General features: G+C 46.5%; 1 protein-coding gene across 5 annotated transcripts in view; it reads right to left on the bottom strand.

Annotated features, from left to right (window-relative positions):
• Positions 1 to 1,924: 1,924 nt before the first annotated feature.
• vipr1b (vasoactive intestinal peptide receptor 1b) overlaps positions 1,925 to 14,774 on the bottom strand; it is a 38,820-nt gene continuing 25,970 nt past the window's right edge. For 3 of the 5 annotated variants that reach the window (XM_076050504.1, XM_076050506.1, XM_076050505.1), the window contains 10 exons: positions 13,772 to 13,872; positions 12,001 to 12,098; positions 10,659 to 10,791; positions 6,785 to 6,938; positions 6,602 to 6,662; positions 6,426 to 6,498; positions 5,421 to 5,512; positions 4,903 to 5,032; positions 4,072 to 4,113; positions 1,925 to 2,717 (listed from right to left, as the gene is read on the bottom strand). In XM_076050504.1, coding sequence (XP_075906619.1) covers positions 2,526 to 2,717; positions 4,072 to 4,113; positions 4,903 to 5,032; positions 5,421 to 5,512; positions 6,426 to 6,498; positions 6,602 to 6,662; positions 6,785 to 6,938; positions 10,659 to 10,791; positions 12,001 to 12,098; positions 13,772 to 13,872 — 1,076 coding nt within the window. In that variant the 3' untranslated portion in view covers positions 1,925 to 2,525. Of the gene's footprint in view, positions 2,718 to 4,071; positions 4,114 to 4,216; positions 4,298 to 4,524; positions 4,730 to 4,902; positions 5,033 to 5,420; positions 5,513 to 6,425; positions 6,499 to 6,601; positions 6,663 to 6,784; positions 6,939 to 10,658; positions 10,792 to 12,000; positions 12,099 to 13,771; positions 13,873 to 14,774 lie in introns of all 5 variants that reach the window. The other 2 variants (XR_012929395.1, XR_012929396.1) reach the window with 2 other exon arrangements.

Raw genomic sequence — 14,774 nt, 5'->3', positions numbered from 1 at the left:
GAAAAATTGGCTTCGTCCCTCTTTCAGAAAACACATACATTCTGGCTAACGGCAGTTTATGAAGAGTTTATTTTAGACATGAAATCAACTTTTGCACCATTTCTAAATAATTTATTTTCATACACTTGGAGATAAAAGTTTTCTGGTGCTTTTTACATACAACACAAGTAGTGGTAATAATAATAATAATCATAAAGACACATATTGCACCATAAAACACAATTGAAAACGAAAAAAAAAAGGATACATTTGAAACTTGGCACGGCACAATATCTAACCTGCAGATGAACACTTTGCACTTTAACACCGCCAGTCGCTCGTTTTCGCAGTCATTAATAATACTTTGAAATGATCGGATTAATACAAAATGAAACAGCCATGCCACGTTAGCGAAATACTGAAAAACACAACAGTCCACAACACTTGACCGTGACTGGATTTGAAAGCCTGAATTGTGTCACACAAGTTCCTAACAGCCAACCAAAGACACCAAACAAATGGCGGGAATATAGCTTGAAGAGTTAGAAGTTAGAAGGACTGGCATTGCTTTTATATCTGCATCAGAAAAACAAACAAACAAACAAACAAACAACAGCAAATGAGACAATTATCTTGCGGTCACAGCTTGCAGGACGTTTGACTTGCAAAGCTTTTTTTAAGCGACGAGAGAACTTGAAAGTCAAGTCTCTGTGTTGACAGTAAAGCACACTGTGGCGAGAAACGACAAGAGAGCAGACAAACTTCTGTTTCATCCACCTTCCAGACTTAATGCTGAGCTTAAGCTCAAGCAGATGCTGGAATGGCCTGTGCAGAAAGAGAGACATCAACCCTGTTCATCAGACCAACAAACATAATCTGAAAACTCTTCCTCCAGTGTGCAACAGACGCCCCCCCCCCCCCCCCCCACCCCAAGCACGGCATTGAACCGTGCTGAAGCTGCACTCAGGCCTTGTGCTCCTCCGTCCCCAGAACGGCTCCTTTCCGTCTCGATGCTCCCTTTGGCGTAAACATGCATTGCAGGCGCCGTTCAAAGTCAAAGACACGGCGATAAGGAGGTTGTGACAGAGCCAGTCGCCCCCCTTAAGGACGCCTCGCCAGCTCCACCGGCGCTTTCTATCGACTTGTCCGGTCTGACCTCACTCCCACACGCTTCAGATCTGACTGAGAGAGATAGCTTTTTTTTTTAAAAATAAAATAAAATACAATGAAACACAATAAAATAGAGGAAATTGGAGGGTCGAGCTCCAATCAATTTACGGCGGCGCCACATCAAAAGCGCCTCTTGCACACTGGCTGTCGGCTGTGTCAACCTCCTCTTGTCGGACGCTTAAGCGGCGGAACACTTTGAACTGGGCTGAGTGCGATTTAAAGAGCAAACGGCATCACCAGACGACCATCCATGGTGTCGGTGTCCACGTGAGGCTGCCTGTGTGCGTGACGACCACGTGAGACGATCCCTCGGAGGAACAGCAAGAGAGAAAAAAAGTAAGTGAGTTTCACAAGTGGTGCCCAGAGAGAAAAGAGAAGGATGGAGGGCAGAGAGGAGCAGAGGTGAGGAATGGAGGAAGGGAAAGGAGAGGAAAGGAGGAGAGAGGAGAGAGGAGAGGAGATGAGAAGAGAGGAAAGGGGAGGAGGGGAGAAGACAGGAGGGAAAAGGAAAGGAGAGGAGGGAGGAGAAGAGGGGAGAGGAAGAGCAGAGAGGAGGGCAAAGGAGATGAGAGGAGAGCAGAAGAGGGCAAAGCAGGGCGTTTGTACTCCAGAGGTAGTGAATCAACATCACTGCCAGGGCTTCAGCCGCTCTGCAGCTGCTATGCATTTATGCTAATGAAGTTTGCTGCTGCTGCCTTGTGTGTGTGGGTGTGTGTGTGTGTGTGTGTGCGCGTCTACGAGACAGCCAGAGCCCAGTCTCCTGCAGAGACCTTCTCTCCACTGTCCGCGTGCGCACGTCAATACGCATTGTCCTCACATGCACGCACTCCATGATGAGTCTCTGCCTGTGCTGCTCACACCTTAACACATTAATAATGCAGTTTAACTTGTACTTTCTTTCTCTTTTTTTAAAAGACGCCTCTCCTACTTGCTATGCTTTTGGCAGCAGCCTTGTACGTCACAGCTGATGAAATCCACTAAGAGGTTTTTTTTTTTTTTTTCATATGATGACACCAGAGTGTGAGTTTGCATTGAAGGGTGACATTTGTGCGTGTGGTAAACTTTAGCCGACCAAAACATCGCCGAGCCACTCACTAATCCGCCTCAGCACCGACTAGTGTGGAAAAACGACTCGCTTGCGCCCCGCAGTGGAGATGAGAAGCAACCTCGGTGCTGTAAGTCATCGCAACATGAAGAGGAGTGTGTGAGTCTGTCTTATAGAAAAAACATTCATTGACTTTCCAGCCCAGTGACTGGCAGGAGAGTGTTGGGCACAGCATGGATGTGTGTGTCTGTGTGTGTGTGTGTGTGTGTAAGAGAGTGTATTGGTGTGTGTGTGTGTGTGGGGGGGGCGGGGGGGTCCCAGCCGGCGCCGCTCATATGCTGGACAGGTCGTCGTGGCAGGAGGAGGAGGCGCGGCGAGTCTTGGGGCTGCACCGCGTCAACATGGTGATCTGGGTGCTGAAGTTGTTGCTGCTGCCGATGGACGGGTGCTGGTACTTGGTGTCCGACCTCATGTATCTCTGCAGGTGCCACCGTCGCCACTTCCTCTTGATCTCGGCTTGTACCTGCAGAGCGGCGGAGAAAAAAAGATGTTGAACCAAGGACTGCAGCATGAGTTGGTGCATATATTTAAATATATATATGTCCCAAAATAAAATTGACATTGTTTCGCAGGCAAATCATCACAGAATGTATAGAAACAGCCCAAGATTTTATATTTAATGTTTTATTTTTGTTCTGTTCTCAGGTTAAGCCATGCGGTTCACTCCCAAAGAGAAGTCCTTTTGCATCCTGGGATATGCTCACTGTATATATCCTCTTCTTGAGGAGGTCAAATCAAGTTTCCAATAAACTGGAAGGGCTGAGACTGCTTCCTGAAACCAGGCTAAGCTGTTAAACATGTTTGCCGACACAAAACCGGGATCCTCAATTCTGTGCAAACGCACCAAAATGTGTGAGCTGAAGGATCAAACCAAACGTCATTGGCGGGGACGTCTGTGAGAGAGACTTTTGATCCAGACTCTTTCAGACACTGCATGAGAAGCAGGCTGCCGTCCTCAGAGCAGGAGGACAAATATTGAAAAAGGATTACAGGCAGCGAAGGCCGTCAGAGGTGGAAAGAATACAAGGGAGAGCAAATCCAAAAGTTACGAAAGTAAAAAAAAAAAAAAAAAAAAAAAAAAAAAGGCAGGATCCAGCGGAACCAATATTCAGCATCTCAGTTATGACAGACACTTTGACAGCGCTGTCACTTTGGTTATTAATGAGTGTTTGTGTGCTAAATATTAACAACAAGCAGATTATTCACTCCTCCCTCTGAGTCCTGGTGCTCCAACCATGACGTTCCCATAAATCACTTTATGGATGAACCTCGTCATCGAGAGTCTACTGATTACTCAAAGCCTTTGTGTTCATTAGTCACGGCAAGAATGTAATGACTTAATGCCATTTCTAACGCCGCAGCCTATTTTTGTTTATTTATTTATTTTTTGAGCTCCTCGCCCGCCTGCCGCCCGACAATTCCAGAAAACAAAAACCGCGGCTGATTAAAATTCGAGCGGCGCAGGTTCCAGCCCTGCCCTGCCAGGCTGCTATCGCGGGTAACATGACTAATGTGTCCGCCGAGAGCCTCTGAAAGCATCGCTGCCGAGAAGCCAATTCTTTTGAAACTACGCCGGCAAGCGAGTTTCAGGGGATGAGAGGCGGCCGGAGCGGCGCTGGTGACTCAGACCTGCCTCCCAGGCTGAGCGGATGTAGGTGATGAATGGGCAGAGCCGCACACTCACACACACAAAAACTTTAGCCTCAGAGTATCACAGAGAAGCGGCATCTGCAGCGCTGCGTCTGTGCCTGGATCACAGAGGTAAAGATGACAAGGTGTATGTGTGTGTATGTGTGTGTGTGTGTATGTTTGCCTACCTCGCCGTTGAGGAAACAGTAAAGCACGGCAACCACGAAGCCCTGCAGGGGGGGACGAGAAAAAGAGAGAAAGAGCTCGTTCACACGTGCGACCCTGTGGGAAATCCCCTCCACCTTCCACCTTCTTCCTTCCCACTTCCTCTACCTGCATCCACTGCTTCCTGGAAGGGCGGAGCCCCAGAGTCTATTCAGGAAGTCAGCAAAACTGCGTTAAAACCCCTTTTTCCTGAGAACAAAGGACCTGGCTGTTTGAACGACTGTTTGGAGTAGATTTGCCTTTGTTGGAATATTACGTCTTGATTATTGAATTCAGGATTAAGCAATGTTAGAATAATGTTATCTCCTTTCTGTTTTATTGTCAGATAAACCAGCTCAAACAAACCCGAATGACAGTAAAGTATTGGATGATAGACTGATAGACAGACCAATGAAACAAGTTGAATAATTTTCAACCTGGATGGCTTTGTGAAGCTGCACTGTAATCACGAGCAGTTGGGAGAAGTGCCCTGTGATGTAGCCTCTGCTGCTGCGGCTGCTGCTGCTGCTGCTGCTGCTGCTGCTGCTGCACCATCATTCCTTATGACGCCCTGACTGGAATAACTCCCCGGGTTTAAAAGTGGTGACGGCGCCTGGGGAGCCGCTGCAGTTCACTTTTTATCTTCAAAATACAACAATCACAGGTTGGCAGTGGGAGGCCAAATCGTTACTCACAGTTCAACTAATCTTTAGCTGAAAAAAAATTTTTTTGCTTGGGGAATGGATGGGGCTGCCAAACTTCCACCTCGACAGGTGGAAGATGAGATTACTTGACTTACTTCCTGACTTACTTACCTGAAAAGAGCCTAAAATCAGGTCGAAAACCAGCCGCAGCTCGGTCTTGACTTGCTCGGGGATGAAGGCGAACACAATGTAGTTGATCCCGAACAGGGGGATCAAGAGCAGCGTGGACTTGGCCAGCCTCCTACAGCAACGGAGGCGGGAGGAGGGGAAAAAACAAATTGCAGATGCGGCGAAACCCAGATTTGATGTGGATGTAAAACACGCAGCAGAGAAATTTGCAACCATGTTAAACTTTTACATCTGGGCTCAGTGCCAAAAGAAAAAAAAAAGGTGTGTGGGGAAAAACACACTAGCAATGCAATGCGTTTGGCTTATGAGATTGCTTGTTGTCTCAGGGAGGAAGAAAAAGCTTCCACCGCTGTAAATCTCTGTTTCAAGATGCTGCCAGCAGTAGGACGACTTTGCTGACTGCAGTCATTTCCCGAAGGTGACGCTTCATATCGCCGTATATCACGTGTCCAACGTCCGCAGACTGTTGACTCTGAAAAAGGAGACGGAATTCCACTCACGAGTACTGGTTGGATTCATTTCTTCCAATATCGGGGCAATTGATTTTCTGACGGAGTATTCGGATGATGCAGATGAAAAGGATGAAGTTCACCTGCGGAGACGACGAGGGGAAGAAAAAAAAAAAGAAACCGCTTTCATTGCTTTTCACACTTGATTTGTTGTGAGATAGCGGCAGACGCGAAAACCCAATGGATTTGCTAAATTGCCATCAATCAACGGCGGCGCTCTCACGCAAGCAAAACGTCCCGGACATGCTCTCGGCGCCTTGCTCGGCTGCCACCGCGCAGAGAGAGAGAGAGAGTGAGGGAGAGAGCGAGCGAGAGGAGAGAGCAGACAGCGCTGACAGGTTGATGCTAACCGGAAAGAACACCAGTAAACCTGCTGTGCAAAGAGCTGCAAAGACTGACGTCAGCACCTGTCAGAGAAGGAAACTCGTGGCTTGATAATCCTCATAATGCTCTGCAAAAAATATATCGTTATATCTGAAACTAGTTAGGCTGCCTATCCGGTAAAATTTTGGATTCAATTAAAAGGCTTTTAATTAACACGATAAAAATGATAGCGAGTGGAAAACAACACACCAGAATGAGGGTAAAGACATAGTTTGGTTTCTGACCATTTAAAAGAAAAGGGCGACTAATAAAAGTCTGGAAAGTAGCTGCAATCGAATGTCGCATCAGCGTCGCTCTTGAACTGCGCTGTGAGTCCAGCCGTTCAAAATGCAAGCGGCTCAGAATGAAGAGCCGTCGCCGAGTGAAATCAATTGTCATCATTATTCTCCTGGCTCTCCTTACAGACTCCTGGTTGATCGCTGAAGAGACTTTGAAAGCACATCGCGTCAGCCTGGTGTTTTGTTTTCTCTCTCTCTCTCTCTCTCCTTCTCTTTCCCCAGGGTGATTAGTTTCGCTCTGAAGCATCTTAAGTGAGAGTCTGACAGCTCCGCTCGCGTGGATGTTGATGGGATGGCGACAGAGTTAGTAGGCGCTCGATTCGTACAAGCTTACCAGGATCGAGGCCAGAATTGGAGTTTTGATGATCCACCAGAAGACATCTGTGGTTTCTATTATGTCCCAGCACCTGATGGGAAAAGATGCAGAATTTAGTCCAAAAATGTTGCGTTTGATGCAAAAGAAAAGCGGCTTCCCTTCCAGTGTTGTGTGCACTTTATTATTTCCTCTACCCTGCGTCGTTGTAGTAGGCTTTCGCGAAACTCCAAGATGTGATGAAGACGGCCGGACCACCTGGGGGACGGAGAGGAAGAGGCTGAGAAGCTGCAGCTCGAGGCTCGAGTTATTTATTATATCAGCCGCAGATCATCTTTGGTCTCGTCCAACTCCTGCCCAAGGACAGGGAAAACACTCACCCCAGCCAATCAGGATGTAAGCCCAGAAGTACTTCCTCTCCGAGAAGAAGGAGACGGCCAGCAGGGCGTGGAGGTAGAGGCCTTCCACCAGCAGCCAGAAGAAGCTAGCCATGATGCAGTACTGGAAGAACACCATCACCACCTTGCAGCCAACCTGCGTGTGGACACAGCATCACGCACAGGAAACTATATCAGAGCTGAGATACTCAATGGCTGTGTTCAGACTGCAGGCCAATCTGATTCAAATCAGATTCCTTCCCAAATCCGATCTTTAGGGCTGACCATCCACACTGTTTTTAGCAAAGTGTCCAAATGGAAAGCAAACACCTTTGTATCAGTACGTGATCTACGCCGCGACTGGCGCGATATTATGACTTAGCGCACGCAACGCTCAACGTCATCCCGTGTGGCAGGTAGAAAATGTGATGTTGTTGCATGTCTGATGTTGTTGATGTGGTCAATTTCATCAAAACAAGAGCCCTGAAAGCGCGGCTATGCTCTGCACTTTGTGAGGAGATGAGAAAATGTTCTTTCTCCAAGGTGGGGCGTGACAGAGAAAGTTTGAGAACCACTGGTTCAGACGCATCTGTACGAATGCCATTTGAAACGACCTCCCGAAGGTAGTTTTAATCCGTGTTGCTAAAATTGGATTTGATGTGATGTGTGACTGTTCAGACTACAAAGGAGCCATGAGGTTTCAATCTGGGTGGGCTAAAAATTGGATTTTGGCTGAACGCGGCTAATGTGCAATATTTAAAAAAAAGTTTAGATATTGTCTAAATGTGCAATATTTAAACAGAGAAATAAATTGAAGAAATACAATTGTTATTGTTTCCTTTTATGGAAACACATGCTTTCCAGCTGCACCATTTAAAAAGTACACATTCACTTTGCAGAGCGTGCAAGTTAAAAAAAAAAGTGCCAAAAAAACCCCCCAAAAAAACAACCCGTCGGTGAGCAGGAGACGAGACCAAACTCTCAAACATCCACACAAACATCACGTAATCACCTGTTTTCCGCTGGTTGGTTGAAAGCAACAGCAGCACATTATACACCAGAGCTGGGACGTTCAAAACACACAAGTGTAAAAGGATCATTTTCCTAATGGCGCTAATATGTTGCGCTTTACGAGGGCCTCGATTCACGGGTTCGGGGCCGCCCCCGTCAGTACAACGCACAGGCCTGCTTTCAGGATGAGAGGAGGCAGCGCTCTGATGGGAAAAAATCAATCCGCCGCTCACTTCAGGAAGGACCCTGGCGACAGGAGACGCGTCAGGCACGTTCGCGGGACGGTGAGAGGGTGAGAAAGGCCGAGTGCAATTTGCATCGAGCAGAAGCGCGTCGGTCGGATGGGGGAAACGGATGAGAGCGCTTTTATTGATGCATTTATTCATTTTTTTCAGTCAAGCGACAAACAGAAAGAGCAAAGCGGTAAAAAAGAAAGAGTGTCATTACTCACAAATTGTCTTCAAAAAAGAAACTCTGGGTGTCTGACAAGACACCTTTTCATCGTCTCTGTCATTCACAGGAGGCTGCAGAGCCTCTTCAATTCTGCACCGCAAGGATCATCATCATCATCATCACTCAGTCAGTCTTGGCAACTGCAGGTGTATCAGTCTCGCTACATTCCTACATCATTCCTGCCTCTGGATTCCATCATCTGAGGTCACTGAAACACGCAGCAGCGAATGCTGCATTCAAAGACACTCTGGGCTGACCTGAAAAGTGTCCCTGTTCCAGAAGACAACAGACTGAAATCGATATGAAATATGAATTGGCGTGGGAGGTATGAAAGAGCGCAGCGTGAGGGAAAGCCGACAAGTCAACAAGACGTGATGAGACATGACTCATTTTCCAGGGCAGAGACCGATGGCGTCTTCTGAAAGGGGTCAAGCTGCACTGGGTCGCAAGAGAGGAGCTGAAGTTTAGGAGTTGAGGATTTGAAGGCAGTGAACATGTAAAATGAGAGGGAAATCTGAGATGGGAGGGGACTGCATGGTTCAAGCGGTTGCCCTGGAATTTCACAAAAAATAGGTGGCAACTACACACAGTAGTGGTGGGTTCCTACCTGAGCTTTGGTTTGTGTGTCAGCGAGTGGAAGCTTCAATCTCACAATTTCCCAGCTTGGTCTTGATTTACAGGTTTGCGAGTGTTTTCTCTGCATATGCATGTTAAAAAGAGTCACTCCTATGGGAATTCCACCCATTTGCTTTTTTATTTTTTGCATAAGCGCTGCTCTATCATGCATCCAGCCACTTTTATTGCTCCCGGGTTCAGTTTGCACGAAAAACGTCTATTAACCGATTCCCAGTCTGCCTTTTGAGCAAAGGAAAAATAATTGCACCCGTGTGCGGCTTGTGCAACTTCCTGCCTTTTTCCTTTTTTACCAATTGCATTGCATTGAAATTTTCTTTCTTTCTTTCTTTTTTTAAAGGAATGCCTCCCGTCTCACGTGGTTAGAAAGTGTGAATGCAATAGATACGAGCAGGCCCACCACAACCAACTGTGCAAAGCAGGTCGCTGGTGCAGGGGATACAGATACACATTCATTCTCATGACTATTGACATTTCTCACAGAAGGCATCAAACTACATATAAACACACACGTGGAATTATGTAGGAAACAATTAAAGTGTAAAATAACTAAAACTAGCCACATTTCATTAAAAGCATATTTAGAGTTGTTTAACATTTTTTCTTTGCTGCATAGTTACATATATTTTGCATATATTTGATGTCTTCAGTATCTATCTGCAGTGTAGAAAGTTGTAAAGACAAACATTGCATGAGAAGGTGTGTCTTTTGACTGGTAGTGTATACAAACACAGAGCGCCAGTAGCCAACAGAACGCCGCACCGATGAGTGCTGCAGCAACAAACGCGTCTCAATAACGTGTTTCCTCGCCGACGCGAGGCTGCAGCTGGCTTCCGTCACCCCGACCCCTCCATTAGCGCGACGGAGAGGCGGCGATAAACACGCTCCGAGGCCGCTCCCGCTTGGAACGTAAACCTCGTGTTTGCGGGCTTAACTGCAGCCTGGAGGGCCTCCGCTGATCAAAGGGGGAGACAAACACATCCAAACAGTGCAGCTCCGTCTACTGTCGGTCATAAATGGCCTGTTAGCCAGACGGTGGGCACAGCCTCGCATATTGGGCGACTGCTGTTTGACAGGACACACGAGTCATATCTCTGAACTGCATCGAACCGACGAGATAATGAGAGGATGGTCAGATGAAAATTATATTTGGCATTGCAGAGTAGGTTTTCTACTTCTCCCAGGTGCTGGATGAAATGAATAATTGAGCATAATAGCGGTGCAGTTGTTTGCTCTGATGCGCAGCGGCGAGCCTCAGAGCTCCTGCCTCCGCACCCACGGAGCCTGATTTAGCTGTTCAAACTCTGCAGTCTAATGTGGCACAGTGCACCTGAAGCTGTGGACAGTTGGGCAGGTTTGTATTTCAGTCCTGTTTGATTGGCACCTCCCCGCAAAAAAGAAAAGATGATCATATATGCATCATACCGCGACACCAGGAGCTGGAGAACGCAGTCCTGGAAGTCCTGGTGCCGTCGCCTCATCTGCACCACCAGGTTCAGGATCCAGGACTTAGTTTAACGGCGGTTCATGTGCCATTATGAACTCAAAACACATTCTACATGGACAGCAGCTAAACCACCCCACTACTTAACATTTAAGCCTTTTTACATTCTATAATAATTTGATGGATACGACACAGCAACGTCCATTTATATGCATCTACATGTTTATATTGATAAACCTCATATATTTATGTGTGTTTTTGAACGTGAACACCACAGACGCAAAAAGAACGAGGGATCAAAAAACAAAAAACAAAAACCCGCGATAACGAACTGACCGAGCCCGTGGAGCAGTTGTCCACCTCTCCCACTTCGTAGAGGACCACGTCCTTGATGAACACGGAGATGGCCTTCAGGATGAACGACACAAACAGATGCATGTGGATGTAGTTCCTGGTACAGTGGAGCTTCCTGAGATGTGCACAGCAGGAGAGGAGAGGAGAGAGAGAGAGAGGGGGAAAAAAGATCATGGACGAGACAGAGACACATGCTCGAATCAATAACTGCGACCTTGAGACTAATAAGCCCGTGTCCTTGGAGAAAATAGATTGGACTAAAGGCAGATTGCAGAGAGAATACACTCGCGAATTAAGTCATTAGTTCTGTGCGTCACCACTTTGGTGGATTTCCTCCACAGCACAATGACTGTTTTGAACGGGTCATCACACACGGCACCTTCAGATCACCGTTAAAAAAACAATAATATTACGAATGCTGGTGATTGCTCTGTGACGCTATTAGCGGGAGAGAACGGTTTGCAGTTGCGTTGTAAAAACAAAATATTGTTGTCATTACCTCTGGCATGACACTGGGAAAAATGCTTTTACTGTTAAAGCAGCAAAAACACACACACTTGCCACCTGACCAGCTAAAAAGCTATTTTTTAGATGGCCTACAATTAATAACCAAGTTTGCAACGCCTTGGAATAGTTATTAAGCTGCGTGATACCTGTGTGAGTTGTGGAGAATTGTACACACACAACATTTATATTAATCTTGATTTGACGAGGAACACGATGTTGAGGCTTACAACTACCAACCATCATGGCTTTCCATTTGCGGTGGGATTTGCTAAACGTTACCATTTGGCACTTTGAAAACATTTGCACGACGGCGCTTGAATTCATCGCGCCAGTAATCAGCGCTAACTTTGAAACTCCGCTCCCCCACCCCCGCCTGTTGCACCTGCTGCCGGCAGCCTTCTGCTTCCCACCCACCTGCCAGACATTCGCTCCCACGGGATCTGATGCCCCCCCACCTCCGCCGTCCGCCACCAACCTGCTGCTCGTGATTTTCACACTGTCGCGCATGTGTGTGTGTGTGTGTGTGTGTGTGTGTGTGTGTGCGTGTGTGCGTGCATGCATGCTCGCGCTTTGTTTACCACAGCGGCCCTGGCTTCCCTTATCACGCGCAACACAAAAGTCAAGAAGCTTCCAAGCGGGGAGACACTTTGAAGTGACGCTGGCGGGACAGGAAATATGCCGCAGGTGTGATAATGACAGCGGCAGAGTATACGGGAGGGACATGAAAAGAGGAGCCAAAAAGAGAAATAACAGTGGAGGGATGGGGGATAGTTTGCGAACTAGTCTTCATAAAAGACCTTCCACTGTGTCCAAGTACCTTAACATGCAGAGGATGACGATGGCCGTGGTCAGAGAGACGAGGGAAACGCTGTGGCCGATGGTGTAGCCGATCTTCACCTGCAAGAAAAACTTTCCCTGATGAAAAAGGGGGGAAAAAATTGGTAAGAAACTTGAGAGCGGTAAAACTTTTCAGAGCCAATTTACAGAAGAGTCATTTTCATACTTGAGGTTTTAAAACACTGTTTACTGTGAAAATCACTGTTTTACCATGTTGTTTTAGCAGGCGCCCGGGAACTGAGAAAAATGACCATGTGTTTCATTATAGAATTCACGACCGTGTCCTTGTGAACTGCTGCTGTCCAAACACCGCCTGAGAAAAATTAGCATTTTGGGCAAAAAACTTCCTGGAAATGATTCAGACCCACTACATTTAACAAAGCTTGAATGCAATTATGTAAATTTGCCAGCATAAATTATCCAGCAGAGGAACCCGGGTTAAAAAAAAAATAATAATAAAAAAAAAGAGTGAGAGAGTGGCTGGAGACTTCTTCATTCGCACATCATTCTGCCTTTTCATTGTTATTGTTGATTCTTGATTCACTTGCAAGGACTTGTGCAACAAATGCTTTGTGTAGACTTCTACACACGCAGTTGGAAATGATGTTTATTATGCACCTTTGCGGTCTGCTCTGCACTTCCTCCTTTAATTTGCCCTTGGATCAGATCCTTCTCGCACTTTGACGAACACATCTAAAATAACCTCCGCGAGAAAGTTCAGCGTCTTCAATGCAAATCACCGACGGGTCTCGATGAAAAATCAGTAAAGCTCTTCCGGAGCCTGTTTGTGCTGCGCTGCTGCGCGGTCTGGGCCTCCCAGATAAAAATAAAAAAAAGAGAGAGAAGAAAGACAGACAGACATCGAATTCCTTTTAGAGAACTTCATCTGCCAAGTCCCCGTCGACGCTCGCTGCGCGGCATACTAATGACGCTGCCGTACCATTGGGAAGCTTTTACCACCTGCTGCAGCGCACGCAGCCCTTCACCTTGGCCCAGCGCTCAGGACGTCACGAGTCCCTGCGTTCGTCTGAAGCCGCTTCTCTGTCAGCATCAAGTTGAGACACTCAAGGAATTTTTTTTTTAACAATGTGATTCCTTTTGCTGAGCGAAGTGAGTTTAAATAATAGTAATAGAATAAAAATAATAATAATAATAATAATAATAACCATAATCAGAATTATATTAGTTCCTATATACCTCAAATATATTGTTATTTATGACTGTCTTCCGTCTTGGTTAAAACTAAAACTAAAATCTTAGTTACCAGAGAGGGATCATAACCTCTGATGTTGATGATTATGTCACTTGAGTGCTGAGTGAGGGCTCCATCATTAGCAGTTCATATAAATAGGAAACAATCTCTTTGGAGACAAAGACATCAATAAACCTTTGACATCTGTGTCCATGTTATTGGGTCGGCAACACAACAAGCTTTCACACCCTGGAGGCGAGGAAATCGAATAGAGTTTCTCCGGAACATCTCGGCCATTTGAGGGAAAAAAAGAACAAAAAAGTAATGATAGATTATTGCGGACAACGCTTTCTGACTCAAACTCTTCCGGAGTGGCCAAATCAATACAGTTGTTTTCTCAACAGACCTGACAATCTGCTGTGTGATATGAAAAAGCAAATAAATACGCAGGCATCCCTGATTAAATTTTGCAGGCCCACCAGTCCCCTTGGGGGGTGCGTTCGCGAAAGCTGAGCTCACAGTCGGACCATTAGGTGTGTGTCGTGCTGCCTTCACTCACATCGTCGCTGGTGCTGTTTATGGTGTATCCGCAGTTCAGGGCGATATCAAACGGTTGCATCTCCGTCCAGCCGTCGGCGGTGCAGGTTTTGGAGAGGTTCCCTGAGGCGGGGATGGCCGGGAGAGGGGACAAAAGCGAGAGGTCAGAGAGGTCGGGAAGCGCATTTCTCTTTCGATGATTCGCTTCAGAAGTCGCTCCGTGTTGCCTCCGCTGGGAGCTGTGCAGTAATGCCGTCAGGGTCGCCGACACCATGAGAATTGAAGTAATGGAAGGAGAAGCAGGGAGAGACACACACATTACACACACAATGTGGCTTGCTGTACCTGCTGGGCTTCTGATTCTCCTCCGGAGAATTAAAATGATGCGGCCCATTAAGCTTTTCAATCTTGAAGAAATGATATTAACAGTAAGCAAGTCATAAAATACCTGTACTCCATCTATTTTTTCAGTGTTTAAAGAGTCATTTCAATAGAGCTAAATAATGTCAGGCTTCAAAGACACATATTTTTTTGTAACGCTTTTGTTCATTTTCAATTGATATTAAAGCCCGTTTTCTACTTCTTCTTTTTTCCTCCTATGAGGTGGCTCACCAAACCACTCCATCCATCTGCTCCAGCTCCGGCCCCTCTGTCAAATTTTACAACCCATTGTGGCCCCACCACTCTAACAGTTTGCTCACACCTGCTCTTGTAGTTCAGGTACCACTTGGCGCATAACAGGCTCAATGCTGCTGCACCACTTCTTTTTTTTGTCTTGCAGACTGCTGATTCTCAACTTGTGTCGCATTTTAAGTTGCGACCCCAAAGTCATTTTTTCTTTGCAGGTTTATGCACATTTCATCCACACTCGTGCCGCAGCCAGCTTGCAGAATGAATGAAACCACCGGCTGGATGAGTTTCTCACGCTGGCAATTTTGAGCCTTCGAGATTCTACAGGTACGTCACAGGATGCACGTCATGGATGGGCGTGTCTCACTGCGGCCAAGTCAGCCGCCTCGTCCCTC

This window comes from Nelusetta ayraudi, unplaced genomic scaffold (genome assembly GCF_046127955.1).
Source record: "Nelusetta ayraudi isolate G7.1 ecotype Tasmania unplaced genomic scaffold, CSIRO-AGI_Nayr_v1 ptg000127l, whole genome shotgun sequence".
NCBI classification, from domain to species: domain Eukaryota; kingdom Metazoa; phylum Chordata; class Actinopteri; order Tetraodontiformes; family Monacanthidae; genus Nelusetta; species Nelusetta ayraudi.
This window is presented reverse-complemented; position numbering and strand designations above follow the sequence as displayed.